Source organism: Sminthopsis crassicaudata, chromosome 2 (genome assembly GCF_048593235.1).
Source record: "Sminthopsis crassicaudata isolate SCR6 chromosome 2, ASM4859323v1, whole genome shotgun sequence".
NCBI classification, from domain to species: domain Eukaryota; kingdom Metazoa; phylum Chordata; class Mammalia; order Dasyuromorphia; family Dasyuridae; genus Sminthopsis; species Sminthopsis crassicaudata.
In genome coordinates, this window is record NC_133618.1 from 673,214,150 (window position 1) to 673,229,727 (window position 15,578).

The 15,578-nt window shown below is 36.7% G+C and overlaps 1 protein-coding gene across 1 annotated transcript in view; it reads right to left on the minus strand.

Annotated features, from left to right (window-relative positions):
• LOC141559051 (lipase member K-like) overlaps positions 1-1,031 on the minus strand; it is a 43,461-nt gene extending 42,430 nt beyond the window's left edge. Inside the window, exon 1 of the mRNA XM_074297084.1 lies at positions 880-1,031. Coding sequence (XP_074153185.1) covers positions 880-895 — 16 coding nt within the window. The 5' untranslated portion in view covers positions 896-1,031. The remainder of the gene's footprint in view (positions 1-879) is intronic.
• Positions 1,032-15,578: the final 14,547 nt, after the last annotated feature.

Sequence of the window (15,578 nt, forward strand, 5' to 3'; positions counted from 1 at the left end):
TGGATTTACTACAAACATAAAGACTGAAGTGAGAATAGTCTTTTTAAACCTTAATAAGATAATAGGAATAAGTTTGTTAGTTCAGTATAATTGATAATTTGGTGATAATAAGATAAAATAATTTGATGATATTTGATAATAAATTAACTTGACATATTATATATATATAATTCCATTTTGTTTTAAGACTTCAATTTGTAATTGTTTTGAGTAAGTCTTTAAAATTTTTTTTCTCAATAATGATATAAACATAGTTATAGTGATGAGGGTTGGGGTCCCTTTAAGATTCCTTTCTAATTGTCCAACCCATGACTGACCTTGATTCACAAATCCTGGTCAAAGGCACCCTTTGAATATCCGGGCCCAGCCTCCCACTCTCAGCTCAGCTTCCCCCAGCCCTCCTGATCTGGGCTAACTGAAAAGCCCACCAGAACTGGGTACCATCCATCATCTTCTAGGTATAAAAGAAATGAGCTGGAACGCCCTCTTTGCAGGAGCCCTCCCAGCCAACACATGGTATCCTTGCAGCCATGTAAGGGTTCCTGCCCCCCTAGCAGCCACCTTCGGCCCTGGCGTCTTTCTAACTGAACTTTACTTCCAAATTTCTACAATAAACCTTTTATTTATCAATCCAGGTTTTTGGGCCTGTAAATTCATTTTACAGGGGACACTGCACCTCATGGGATTATCTATGCACCAAGAAATGGGGTTCCCCTTTTCCTTTCCCTCATTAACAGTACCATGTTAACCACCACTTATTAACATCTATAAGAGACAAATCACCAAAGAAAAATACTATCAAAATTTTATCAGTAATTTTAAAACAAATTGCCAATCAAATTATCTGGTAAATTACTTTAATTATGTACAAAAACTTACCTGAGACCCCAGACATCAGTCTGTTCCTATGTCATGATCAGAGCTGCTTCTTGCATTTCTCACACTTTAGACTTACGAAGCAAATTCATGCTGACTAGAAGAAAGTGGCAACTGGTTGACGAAGATTTTTGAGCTGTACCAATCACCCTGGCTGGAAATGTACATACAGTCTCTAGCTGGGTGGAGAGGGAACCAGTTGGAAAGAAGCCTATTGGAACTTCTAAAATTCATTTTTTTTTTTTTTAACACTGTGACTAATAGTTTGATTGCATGTATTGAGAAGTATAATTTGAATTAATGTTTCTATAATATTAATTAGCCTATATAACCCTAAAGCAGCTTTGCTTTTTACCTACAGTACTGTCATTGAGATGGGAAGAAGAGGAAACTGAAAATCCAATCAACACCCCCTCAATCAATATTTCTTTTTTTCAAATTTAATAGTATTTTATTTTTCCAAATATATGCAAAGATAGTTTTCAATATTCATCTTTGCAAAACCTTGTGTTCCAAGTTTTTCTCTCTTTTCCCTTCTCCTTTCGCAAGACAGCAAGCAAATCTGATGTATGTTAAATATGTACAATTCTTCTAAACATATTTCTATATTTGTCACACTGTGCAAAAATTTCAGATCAAAAGGGGAAAATACACACAAAAAAAGGAAAATAAAACAAGCAAACAACCATCACCAACAAAAAGGTAAAAATACTACGTTTTGATCCACAATCAGTTTCCATAGTTCTCTCTCTGGATGTAGATGGCACTATTGGATCAATAAAGATTAAGAGGTTACTCTGTGCAAATGATGACAAAAAGCTTATAGTCTATTAGGGGAGGCAACATGTAAAAGAATCATCAGGTTTCCATTCTAGAGGTGGAGGAGACACCAAAGGTCACTTGGTAGAACCCTCTCATTTTACAAATGAGAAAAATGAGGTGTAAGGAGTTTAAATATTATGTTGATAGTAAGAATCGGAGATAGGATTTGAGCTTGTTTGTACTCTGACCAGATCCATTATTCTGCTGCCTCAGTGTACACATTTGTACAGTGATGCTAGAGCTGTGTGTTCAAAGCAAGTGAGCATACTCAAGGGCAAAGGTGAGGAAGGAGTGCACTGTAGGCTTGGGGAGAGGAGCCAATGCAAAGGCACAAAGGGTTTCCCACCTTCTCCATCTTCTCACACTGAGGGCTGGCTCTCTCCTGATGGCACTTCCTCCCAGGCCATTTTACCAGCACTGGCCCTTTTCTCTCTATATATCCTATTTCATTTGGAGATCTCTAGACAGAGTCTATTCAGGTTTATTTGCCCATCCTTAGCTGCTCTCCTGACCTCCAGTCTTACATCTACCTTTATAGTATCTCTTATATATACTCTCCCCTCTCTGTATACATCGCCACCATCCTGGCCTAAGCTCTCATCACATCATTCCTGGAGCATAATAGGAGCCTACTGGTTGGTCTTTTTTTTTTTTTTTAATTAATTTTATAATTATAACATTTTTTGACAGTACATATACGTAGGTAATTTTTTACAACATTATCCCTTGCACTCCCTCCCCTTCCTCCCTCCATCCCCTCCCCTAAATGGCAGGCATTCCCATACATATTAAATATGTTACAGTATATCCTAGGTACAATATATATGTGCAGAACCTATTTTTTGTTGTTGTTGTTGTTGTTGTTGCAAAGGAAGAATTGGATTCGGAAGGTAAAAATAACCTGGGAAGAAAAACAAAAAATGCAAACAGTTTACACTCATTTCCCAGTGTTCCTTGTCTGGGTGTAGCTGATTCTGTCTGGTTGGTCTTCTTGCCAGAAATTGCTCTTCACTCTAAACTATCATCCAATCTGCTTTCGATTGATCTTCCCAAAATGCAAAGTTGACCACATCACACCTCTATTTAATCAACACCACTGTCTCCTCACTATCTCCAGAATCAAATATAAACCTTCTGTTGGAGTTGTAAAGCCTTTCATAACATGGCAACTTTCATAACATGGACTGACTGTAAGATGGAGTGTTCAGTCTGCAATAAATAATCAAACCTTCATTACATAACCCTCCAACTCTAACCCTAACCCTAATCTTAACCTTCCTAACCCTAACCCTAAACTTAACACACATGAATAAATATGTTGCTTTCCTTTCAAAGATAGCTCTATGCTGTTATGATTAATGAAAATCCATGCAAATTCATGCAACATAGATTGTGATTGGAGGGTGAGTGAAAATGACTTCAGATTTCTTTTTCTTTACATTGTATTTTACATATAGCATAGCATTTGATCCTGACAAGCCTGGAAGGTGGGATAATAATAGTGCATTATTTTTACAATGAGAAAACTGATCCTGATGACTTAGCAAAATCACAAGTGGCTGAGGAAGGATTTGAACTAGGTAGTGCAATGGATATATGGAATAGAACCAGGCCTAGAATTAGGAACACCTGAGTATGAATCTATGCTAACTTCTTTTGCCTTAGATTTCTCATCTATAAAATGAGCTGGAGAAGGGCTAGCAAACCAATTCACTATCTTTGTCAAGAAAATCCCAAATAGGGTCACAACAATAGCAAAACTTTCTCTATCCATTGTATGGTTCTCCATGCTCACTACCACTTCCACCATCTCATGCCCATCAAAACCATATGATGCCCTCATTGTGATTTCATCATGGTGGATAGATACCCAGATCTTGATTTTTCAGGTTTCACCCCTTATGAGTCTTGAACAACTGATTTATTTGATGGAAGCTCAAGGAAGACAGTTTATCAGCTTTATGATCCAAATTCCTCTGCAGGCTGAACTCCTAAATAAATAATTCATTTAAAAAAAAAAAGCAACACTTTAAGGTTTGCTAAGCACTTCACCTTTTGACAGAAGTTAATTTTTATATCATTATATTAATAACTAATAATTTGTGGCCCACTCTTTTCCCTCTTATTTCTGTTAAAACCTAGTTCCTGAAAAGGTCAAATCAATCTCTAAAAGGCATAGCTGAGAAGTGAGATTACTCCTAGCCTCCAAGGCATAATCTCATTAATTAAGTTGGGTTTGGGCTGGGACTTGGGTGGGACCTACCCAACCAGATAATCTAATTTCTGTTTAGAATGTAAATAGAATCCCAAACCCCGGTTTGGATTTTTGCCCAGGCTCTCTCCCATACTTAGACCACTCCCCTTCTTCATCTCCATCTCCCAACATCCTTGGCTGCCTTCAAGTCCCTGCTAAGGTCCTACTTTCAGAGAGATTTTTTCCTGATTCACCTTCATGCAAGAACCTTCCCTCTGAGACTGCCTCAATTTTTCCTGTCTATATCTTGTTTGTACATAGTTGTTATATGTCACCTACCCTACTGGATTGTGGGCTCCTTGAGAGCAGGAACTGGTTTGATCCTCTCCATTAGAGCTTAGGGCATCCCAGTTCAAGAAGGAGAAAAGTATCCAGAGAGGTCTGCAAAGAAATGACTTCCCTTACCCAAATGCCAGGAGGCTAAGTCTCATGATCAAGCTACTTCTCAACAGTAAGGGCTGAAAACTTTTAGCCTATCCAATTATTAAATTTTCTACCAATCAATATTTTGTTTCACTTGTCAAGGAAGCTCTCTGTGAGAAGGTGATTTAAGGTGTTCCAGAGTCTCCTTGGGCATCTTTGGTTCCTGAGAGAAAACACTGGCTGTCAATTTATTGTTTACAAGCTATTACCCATTTTTTATTATTATATAACTTTCTCTGAAGGAATATTAAGAATAAATAAATATTAAAATGTAATAAGACTCCATTTTTTATTTCAGGATATAATCTATTCTAAACACACACACACCACAAACATACATTCATATATATATATATATATATATACATATATATATATATATATGAATACCACCTATATATGCATATAGATAGTTTTAGATACAAAGAGAGAGAGAGAGAGAGAGAGAGAGAGAGAGAGAGAGATGTCTCTCTATCTCTTTATCTCCCCATTAAGTAAAATTTTAACAAAAATAACAAAATCACAAAAAAAAAAAACACTCCAGGACATCTCTATTGTAAAGGACATTTTCAAAAGGATCTGCACTACAACATTATTAGCACAATCTGCTCAATATCCCAATATCCACCACCTCCCCAGGAAGTCCATTTCACTTTCAGAAGGTTTTCATCAGGGGCAATTGAGTGGAGCAATGGATAGCCCTCTGGACCTGAGAGATTGATTAAGCAAACAGATTATATTCACAATACGCAGAAATAAATAAGCTTAGTAGTCCTGTTTTGTTTTTTTAAAATAAACTTTGAAATCTCATTTATTAAGATGTGGGAATTAAAATTATTCCACTTACATTAAAAGACACTGGGGCAGAACTCTGAGCCAATGGTTCTTTATTAATGGATCCATGGTTCCCCCTAATGAAAAGAACCTCAGATTTTTCTCATGTTGTGAAATGACTCCCCCTTCCAGAGCCCTGTTTTTATAGGAATAGACATCCAGTCATTCCAGGATAATTACACCAATCGCAGAATAATCCCATTGATTGACATGTGTTATATAAGCTAAAATAAGCAGTATATCAGGAGAGTCACAAGTTGGTTGAAGCAAGGAATATCTTCCCATAAGAACAAGCTTCTCCTTAAATTGGGCAGGAGAAATGGCACAAGTTATCGTAGTCAGTGACCTAAGTATTAATAGTGTGGTCATCTATAGCTGTTGGACAAGTGATTGGTCCAAAGACACAAAAAGATTCGAGGGGACTTTTCATGTGGTTGTTGAATGGGACCAGGTGAAGATTTCTCAAAAAGTCTATGAGATGGAGCAGTCAGTCCTTAGGCCTAAGTGTCAGGAAGTCACATAATCCCTATTCTCAGAGGGCTGTAGGATAGAAGAGCTCAGACACTAGATATAAGCTTCAGGAAGTTGCGTGACCCATAGGAAGTGGACAGCATTGTTGACCCTTGACCAGTGGTTATTTCCTTTCTAAGCCATTTAATGAATCCAAGTCTTTTACTCTTTAATCAATTCACTATTTCTGGCTTGGAGCCACACATCATGCTGGGAGATTAGAGCCGAGAGGCTTTGAGTCTGCTCAGTTGGTGTGCTTGGACCAAATAAATGCTTCCTGTTTGTATCTGAAGATGCCTCTGGGATAGTCAATTTGAGTAAGGGGGGCTAGCACCCCGTCCCACACATTGTCATCCCTGCCATGCTGGGCTTGGTCATGATCACAAGGCAAAACAAGGGCTAAGGGCCTTTAGTCAACTTCCTAAACAAGTGAACTTAGCATCTGCAGCCCAAGCTCCAGGGCCTTATATATGATTCTATCATATTGGTTAATTGGAATAGAGTAGGGTCCAAATGAATTGCTTCTCTCCAAGATAAGAATTAATTGTTCAAGAAAAACTGGAAAACTGTCTGGATGAAACTACGTATAGATTAGCATCTCACACCATATACCAAGAGCAGCTCCAAATGGCTATCTGATTTGGACATAAAGGGTGATAGCATAAATAAATGAGAAAAACACAGGAGGAATTATCTGTCAGTTTACTGTATGACTAAACTGATAAAAAGATAAAATGGTCAACTTAAATTATATGAAATTGGAATGTTTTTGCACTTTCAAAAGCAAGTGCTGTTAAAATTAGAAAAGAAGAAGGAAATTGGGGGGAAATACCTTTTCAACAAGTTTCTCAGATAAAATATGAAGGAATTTGATTCATATTCATAATAAGAATCATTCCCGATATGATAATTGACCAAAGTATATAAATGGGAAATTATCAGAAAGAAACCCGAGCTCTCAGCAGATGAAAAATGCTCTAAATCATTAATAATCAGGAAAAATTCAAGTGAAAGCAACTCTGAGGCTGCGCCTCATACTCATCAGTTTGGAAAGGTTGGCCAAAGTAGGAAAATGACCAGTGTTGGAGAGCTTTGAGTAAACAGGCACAAAAAAGCACTCTTAGTAGAACTGGGAAGTGAACCAGTTCTGGAAGCCAGTTTGGAACTATGCCCCAAATCTATCCAATTGTGCACACTCTTTCACCCAGGGATACCACTGCTAAGTCTCTATCCCCGGGGAGAACAAAAAAACAAGTATAGGGGGCAGGTGCTAGACCCCCCCCCTCCCCAAATTAACTAACCAGAGACATCTTCAGATACAAAAAGAGAGCATTTATTTAGTCCCTGCGGGGAGAGGTCCAGCACACCAGGGAGGCATCCCGGCTCCTAACATGGGCCCCACCTGGCAAGCAGGAAATACTAAACTGGTTAAATAGCAAAAGACGCAAGGCTTTTCATTGGATGGACTAAAAAGAAGTAACCATCCTTGAGCAGTGGTCACTAATGTTGTCTGCTTCCTGTGGGTTACATCACTTCCTGAAGCTGACTTAGGGTCTGACATTTAGAGACCTCTAGGCCTAGACATCATGTGACTTCCTGCCACCTGGGCCCAGGGCCTGATCTTTCTGGCTCTGAGACCTCTGAGAATAGGGATCATGTGACCAGTCTGAACTACTCATAGACTCTTTGAGAAAGCTTCACCTGGTTTCCCTCAAAAGAAAGAGCCCATGTGAGTAAAAATGGGGAAACCAGTTTTTTTTTGGTGGATACCAACAAACAATGAGGAGGTGCCCATGAACTGAGAAATGGCCGAACAGGTTCTGGTTTCTGAACTTGATGAAATATTTTTGTGATGAAAGAAATGATGCAGAGAATGGTTTCAGAGAAATCCAGAAATGCTCTTATGAATTAATTCCGTGAAGAAAGCTGAACCAGGAAAACAATGAGTACAACAAAAACAACATTGTAAAAAGAAACTCTGAAAGACTCGGGAATTCTAAACAAATCAGTAACCAGCTACAGTTCCAGAAGACTCATGATGAAACATGCTGTCCACCGTGACTCTCTTCATCAATGAGAAGTTTCAAACCAGTTCCGATTGTTCATGATGAAGAGAGCCATCTACACCCAGAGAGAGGCCTGTGGGAAGTGAGTGTGGACCACAGCATAGCATTCTCAGTCTCTCTGTTTTTGTTTGCTTGCATTTTGTTTTCTTTCTCAATTTTTTTCCTTCTTGATCTGATTTTTCTTGTGCAAGATAACTGTATAAATATGTGTATATATATATATATATATATATATATACACACACACATATATATATATATATATATATATATATATATATATATATATATATATATATATATATATATATATATATATATATATATATATATATATATATATATATATTGGATTTAACATAAATTTTAACATGTTTAACATGTATTGGACTACTTGCCAGCTAGGGGAGGGGATAAGGATCAATGTTGAAAAATTACCTAGGCATATGTTTTGTAAATAAAAAGCTTTAATAAAATTAAAATTAAAAAAACAAAACAAAATATGCTGTCCACATCTTGCTAAACGTGATAGGCTCTCTATCAGTAACAAAGGTGGGATGATCTGCTATCTGCTTAAGCCTATATGGTACCAGCTGCATTCTATATTTGAGAAGCTGCAGTTGTATGAGACCAGGAACAGGAAAGCTTAGAGTTTAGGACTAATGACAATACAGTAAACATTGTGTGCACAAGAAGATGTGGCCTGCTAATCCAGTTCTAGGTCCATGATATGCTAATTGCTAATTGACAAGAAAAGTTAGATATTCCCTGCCCTCAGAGAGCACACAGTTAAACGGCTCAACATGCATACAATTTCATGCAAATAAGCTGTATATGGAATAATTGAAAAATAGTCTATAGAATGAAGGCACTAGAATTAAGAGGGTTTGGGAAAGACTTCCTATCGAAAGATAGAATTTTAGTTTAAGTCAGGGAAACCAGGAGGTGGAGATGAAGAAGGAGGGCATTCCAGGGATGATCACTTCAATTTTTTTAATTGCTGAAAAATTTAATTTAATTTAATTGCTAACGCAATTGGAGTTAAGTGACTTGCCCAGGGTCACACAGCTAGGAAGTATTAAGTATCTGAGATCACATTTGAACTCAGGCCCTCCTGACTTCAGGGCTGGTGCTCTATCCATTGTACCACCTAGCTTCCCCTAAGCTTTTTATTTTCGAAACACATACATATATATATTGGACAAAAGATAACCAGAAGGGAGAGAATTACCACTTAGAGTGAATGGGAATGATGATAACTAATATGAAAGAACAGATAGACCGATTTTTCTTGTGCAGCGTGATAGGTGTGAAGATATGTATAGAAGAATTGCACATGTTTAGCATCTATTGGATCGCTTGCTGTCTGTGAGGGGTGGGGGATGGAGGAAGAAAAGTTTGTAGCATGAGGTTTTTTTTGCAGGGACAAATGTTGAAAACAATTTTTGCATGTATTTTGAAAATAAAAAGTTATTAATAGCTTTTGATAGTAATTATAATAATATAACAATAAGCTTTTAATAATTAATAGTTATTAATAATAATAATTTAAAAGAAGAAAAAAGGAAAAAAAACCACATACATAAATACTTTTCAGGTTCATCCTCCCAAAACCTTAAGTTCCAATTTTTTTTCTCCTTCTTCCTTCTCTCCCTTATATAACAAGTAATCCAATATATGTGAAACATGATCACTTCAATTTTTGAGCTATATGTTAATAGGCGTTTTTATTTTCCTCACACAATGAAAATATGTTGACAAATGCTGGTCTAACGAGATCTCTTCTCCCAAAAAGAAGGAAGAGGAATAAGAACCTAGAGCCATAATTACCGATAAAAGAATGTATAAGTGACACTAGTGACTCCACAGGTTTACCCTTCTTTGTCCTGCTAATAATTGTGGATATTCAAAGGTTCCTGGAGTCTCCTCATGTTAGGCGTATGCATTTGTTCAAGTTTCCAGCTTTTCTTTTTTATTCTCTTACATAAACCCCATAGACCCTAATATTGGGGGGCCATTTGTAATTGATCTATGGTTTGGGGAGAGGAAATTACTTGGGTCTTAGTAAAATATGGTTTTGCTTACCAGAACTAGAACAATATTGGGACCCAGAGTGTCATCTATGTGTTCATATATGGCTCCTTTATGGATGCTCCAGGGAGAATTCCACCTGCTGTCTATAAAGCTACTAAGAGGCCCTAGAGTTAGTTTAGTTTGTATGTGTATGTGTAGTTAGTTTATATGTGACCATTCTGCTCTTCTTTGAAATCCCGCATTTAACTGGCAGGATGATAATGTGGAACCAAAACCTGGCAGTCATAGTTGACTACATAGACAAGCTTATGCTATGTAACTTGGGCATTCAATTCACTGGGCATCCTTTGGATGGTCCCATTTTTTAGAAGGACTCGGAGACACTGAAGTCCACAAAACAAAAAAACAGATTGCTTACTGTGGCCCTGAATCCAAAGGACTGGATCAGTTGGACAACATAGACCAGAGGTGGAGGAAAATCAAGAATGGGCCATGCATAAAGAAAGTGAACTTCAACCTTATTTTTCAGAAAGAAGAGAGAAATTTATGCTATGCACCCTCTGGAATGGCTGAGGGCATGGGCTTCTAGTGAATTTAGAAAGGTGATTAATTATAAAACTCAGCAGAGTAAATTAGGAAACAATTCATTTCTCTTTGCCAGAAAGACCTAAAAATGTTCTTTGTTCTTTTGCCATCATAAACAGAGTTATTTCACCATATACACAATTCCCAAATGATATTTGGAGCCAGAGTTCTCATTGTTCTGAAGACTTTGTGATTCCTGAGGTTTCTTGAAACCTTCGAGTTCTCTAACTCTGGGAGTTTTGAGTTTAAACTGAAATCAGATTGGAGAATCCAACTGCGTTGTACAGTGTACCAAGGAGAGCATGAATGAGTAGGAAAGACTGATGTGTTTGATCTGATTGTGAGGTCACAGTTCTGGTTGTTGTTTACCTGGAGCTGGGTAGCATGGTAGATTAAACTTGGACTCAATGTAAGGAAGATGTGACTTTGAATCTTGTCTTGGACATTTATTAGTTGGGGGATCCTGGGCAAATCACTTCACTTCAGTTTTCATTATTGTCCTTATCTGTAAAATGGGAACAACAGTAGCAATTGCATCCCCTGATTGTTATCAGGATCAAATGAGATAATCATTCTAAAGTGTTACATAAAAGTTATTATTATTGTTATAGTTAGATTGCCCAAATTATGACCTGAAATTTTGAACCATTAAAGAAACCAAGGAGCCTTTGGGAGGCAAACCCAAACCCTCATTTGCCAACAAAGATCTGGACATATTTATCTCTCTCTTAGTTGCCTCTCACCTTTTTTTACTCCCATTCTTTTTCTTTCCTCTGCTCCAATTTCACTCCCTTCTTTCCTTTTTCCTGATTGGTATAAATCACATTTATTTCCTAAACCTGATCTTAAAACATTCTTTTTATTTACACATAGTGAATGGCTTATGAACTTTTCCGAAGGTTTAATCTTTCCCCTTCCAATGGCTGCCTCTCCTTTTGCCCAGTCTGCTTCCCTTCCCCTTCTCTTTGGTTCTACTTAAATTTTCAAGTTTAAGTTCCTTTCCTCTTAACCCTATAAACCTAGTATCAAGTATCTTATTGGGGGAAAGAAAGGGGCAGAATCCCTAGTCTTTCTCATTATTCACAAGTTTTACTAGGAATTTCACCGTCTGGAATATTCTCTCTGTTGCTCAATGGTTTAGTCAGCATAGGAGAATTATGCCTGGGCTGGAGTCATTCATTACCAAGTTCAGGACAAGAGCAGTGGAACAAGTGTCCTTGACTCCTTGCCATGGAGTGCCTCCATTAAAGATCACCTTTAATATCTTGGAGCGTGGAGATGATCCTGACATCTTTGCAGTTCTACTCAGGAAACACAGGCTCTGACAAATTCTTCTAAGAAGGTTTGAAAACAAGTTCGGTGACTGTGGACCAAGGACCAGTCTGAAGGAGGATGAAAAGGTTCATAATCAAATGCATTGAAAGATGAGAAATTTTTTTCCGCCACAGAAAATCATAAGAATCATTCACTGAATAAGATACAGAAGAGTCACAATTTGCATCAGTGGAGCAGGTGCCCTTGAAATGTTGATGAAAATAGTAGTGTGATATGAATAAGCTGAAATGAACCAAGAGCTTTACTCTGAGGTGATTTAAATGTATAAACATGACCTCTAAAACAAGTATTCTTGACTTGGGCTCTGAACATATATTGTTGTTATTTAATATCAATAACTGAATTTGAAAATGATCTATTTTCTTTGCAATCCTGTAATTTGATTTTATACACTAATAATTAGAAAAATTTCAATTAGAACAACCTTGAGTTTTCAGCTCACAGACTGGTAAAGATGACAAAAAAGAAAAATGAGAAATATTGGGGAGGATGAGGAAAAATAGTCACAATGATACATGTCTGATGGAGTTGTAAATTGGTACAGATATTCTGGAAAGGATCTGGAATTATATCTTCAAAGTTATTAAACTGTGTATGCTTTTTGAACTAGCTATATCATTAATAGCCTTATGACCCAAAGAGGTAAAATAAAAAGGAAAGGAATAATATGCACTAATTTTTAGAGGATTTTTTTTTTTTGTAGAAGTCAAAAATTGGAAGTTAGGAGCTTCTCTTCCAGTTGGCAAATGGAATAAGTTATGATATAGGAATGTGATGAAATATTATTACACCATAGGTTTGGATGAAAAGGACATTTTCAGAAGAAATAGAGAAGACTTCTCTGAAGAGAGAAATGAGCAGAAAGAGAAGAGTGATTTATACATTGAGTGATGTAATTAATATTGAAAAATTTGAGAAATCTAATCAATTCAAGAATAAACTACAAATCCAATAGGCTGTAGATGAAACATAGTCACTTCTTGCTAGAGAAGTTTGAAAAGCAGAGAAAGACTTCCATTTTGAGTTATGAACAATGTAAGCATTTCTTTGTGGACCACAGATATTTGTGTTCAGGATTTTATTTGGGAGGTGGGAAAGAAATCGGAGGGACAGATTATAAATAAATGTAAAAATCAATGTTTACTTTTTTAAAGCAAAGAAAAGTGATATGTGTTAGTCATTGGTGGTCTAAAATACTGACAATACTCAAAAAAAATATTTGATGAAGTAAATTAAGAGGCACTAAATAGTTCTTCAATATTTCCTTCTCTGTCCTAAAATCCTCACCTTGTGTCTTCCTTTGGCTTAAGCCATTACAAACTTCTATTAATTTTTAAAAATCTACTATCTGTGAATCAAGTTTTTCTGATAAAGACCTCATTTCTCAAACACATAGAGAAGTGAGTCAAATTTATAAAAATAAAGGCCATTTTCCAATTGACAAATGATCAAAAAGTATGACTAGTTTTCAGATGAAGTAATCATAGCTGCTTATAGCCTATAAAAAAAAAGCTATAACTCACCATTGATTAGAATTCTGAAGTACTACTACTTATTAGATTGGCTAATAGGGCAGAGAAAAAAGAGGCAAATGTTGGGGGGAATGTGGGGAAAATGAGACAATGCATTGTTGGTGGAGTTGTGAAATCATTTAACCATTTGTAGAGCAACTTGGAACTATGCCCAAAGACCTATTAAACCGTGCCTACCTTCTGATTTAGCAATATTACTACTAGATGTGTATCAGAAAAGGATAAAAAAAATGAAAAGTATACACACACACACATACACACACACATAATTTTTTAAAAAGCAGCTCTTTTCTGGGGGCAAAGAATTGAAAATTGAGGGGATATCCATCAATAGGGGAATGACTAAATAAACTGTGATATGTGATTGTGATTGGATATTATTGGCTATAAGAAATGATAAGCAAGACATTCTCAGAAAAAACCTGGAAAGGGGGCAGCTAGGTAGTGCAGTGGATAGAGCACCAGCCTTGAATTCAGGAGGTCCCGAGTTCAAATCTGGTCTCAGACACTTAACACCTCCTAGCTATGTGACCCTGGGCAAGTCACTTAACCCCAGCCTCAAAAACAAAACAAAACAAAACAAAACAAAAACAAAAAAACAAAAAAACAAACCTGGAAAGACTTCCATGAGTTGATGCAAAATGAAATGTACTGTGTTCAGCAATATTCTAAGATGATGATTTGTGAATAACATAACTATTCTCAGCAATACAATAATCCATGACAACTTTGAAGGACTTAAAGATGAAAAATGCTATACAACCCTTAACCCCCCCCCCCCAATTGGTGATGTCTGAATACAGATTGAAGCATACTTTTAAAATTTTCTTTATTTTTCTTAAAAAAAAAACTTTGGGCTAGTCTATACTCTCTTTTACAACATGACTATTATGGAAATGTTTTGAGTGACTATGCATGTATTATTAAATTGTTTGCATTTTCTGTGGAATGGAAGAAAGGAGAGAACCTGGAACTCAAAGTTTTAAAAACAAATATTAAAAACTGTTTTTACATGCAATTGGGAAAATAAAATACTATAAAATCTGAAAGTGGAAAAAACCAACCCTGAAGCATTACATAGATTCATTTTGTAGGAACTAAGGAAATGGGGCCTAGAATGGGTAAATTTTGAAGGAAAAAGAAGGAAAACTGGCAGAATGGAGAGGCTTTAGGTTGTGGTATTACTGGAAAGGGTACATAAGGAAAAGAGCTCTGAGCAGCTAGGGGCCAATGTTGGGGAGTTGTGTGTGCTAGGGATTGGAGAAGAGAGGCTGATACTCAAAAGAATCAATAAGAAAAGAAGATATGGCTTTAGAAAAATAATCTGACCTACCTCCAACTTCTGCCTAAATGCCATGAACTTTATCAAGTAAATGTCCTTTTCTGGACTTCAGGGTCTTTATCTATGATCAATCATTAGACATTTGTTAGGTATCTACCAAGTTAGCGTAGATATAAAAGGAATTACTCCTTGCCCTCCAGAAGCTTACATTCTAACTCTTGAGTTGGTATCAATTAAAGACATGACAAAGATACATAAAAATATTTACAAAACATATACAGATCCCAGGAAATTTTACAACATTGGGGGAAAGATACTCGTAGTTAGGGGTGAGGAAAGAGCAAGAAGTTTAAAATAAACCTCAAGTTGATCCTTAATGGAAACCAAGAATTCTATGAAGTGAAGATGAAGAAGAAAGGCATTGAAAGGATGGAGAATAGTAAGTGCAAAAGTACAGGAGATGAGAGATGGAGAGTCATGTGTGGATGGGCTAACTTCTAAGGTCTTTCTTTAAGTCTAAGATTCATCAGTAGGAGTGCCAACAAGTCTAGACATGTGAAGGAGTGATAATATATATAAGCATAATACGGGGGTCACAAATTTTTATATAATTGAGATGAAGCAGTGTACTAGACCTAGCTAAATTGTACTGAACCTCTATATTTACAAGCTACCCATTGGTAATTAAAACCAAATGGTCTACGTGCAAATTTGAGCATACTAAGACAGCAGATGCGCTGACATTCTCCATACATAAGATAGAAGTTAGTTCATTCCTTCTCATAAAACTGCTCTTGTTGGAATTTTGTAATTTTCAAAGTAGTTTCTTCAGCTGGAAGTCCTTGAAGTTGTAGGAGTCAAATTGTTCTGATTAAACATTCTCAAATGTAGCTTTGCCTTGTTTTCCCTTTCCCTCAGATAAACTCTCTGTTCTCAAACTGTAACAATGTAGACCCTGAGAGTGTGAGGTAATTTCCCCGAGGCTTTCCATAGGACTATTTAAGACCCAGATTCATTGTGTCTGA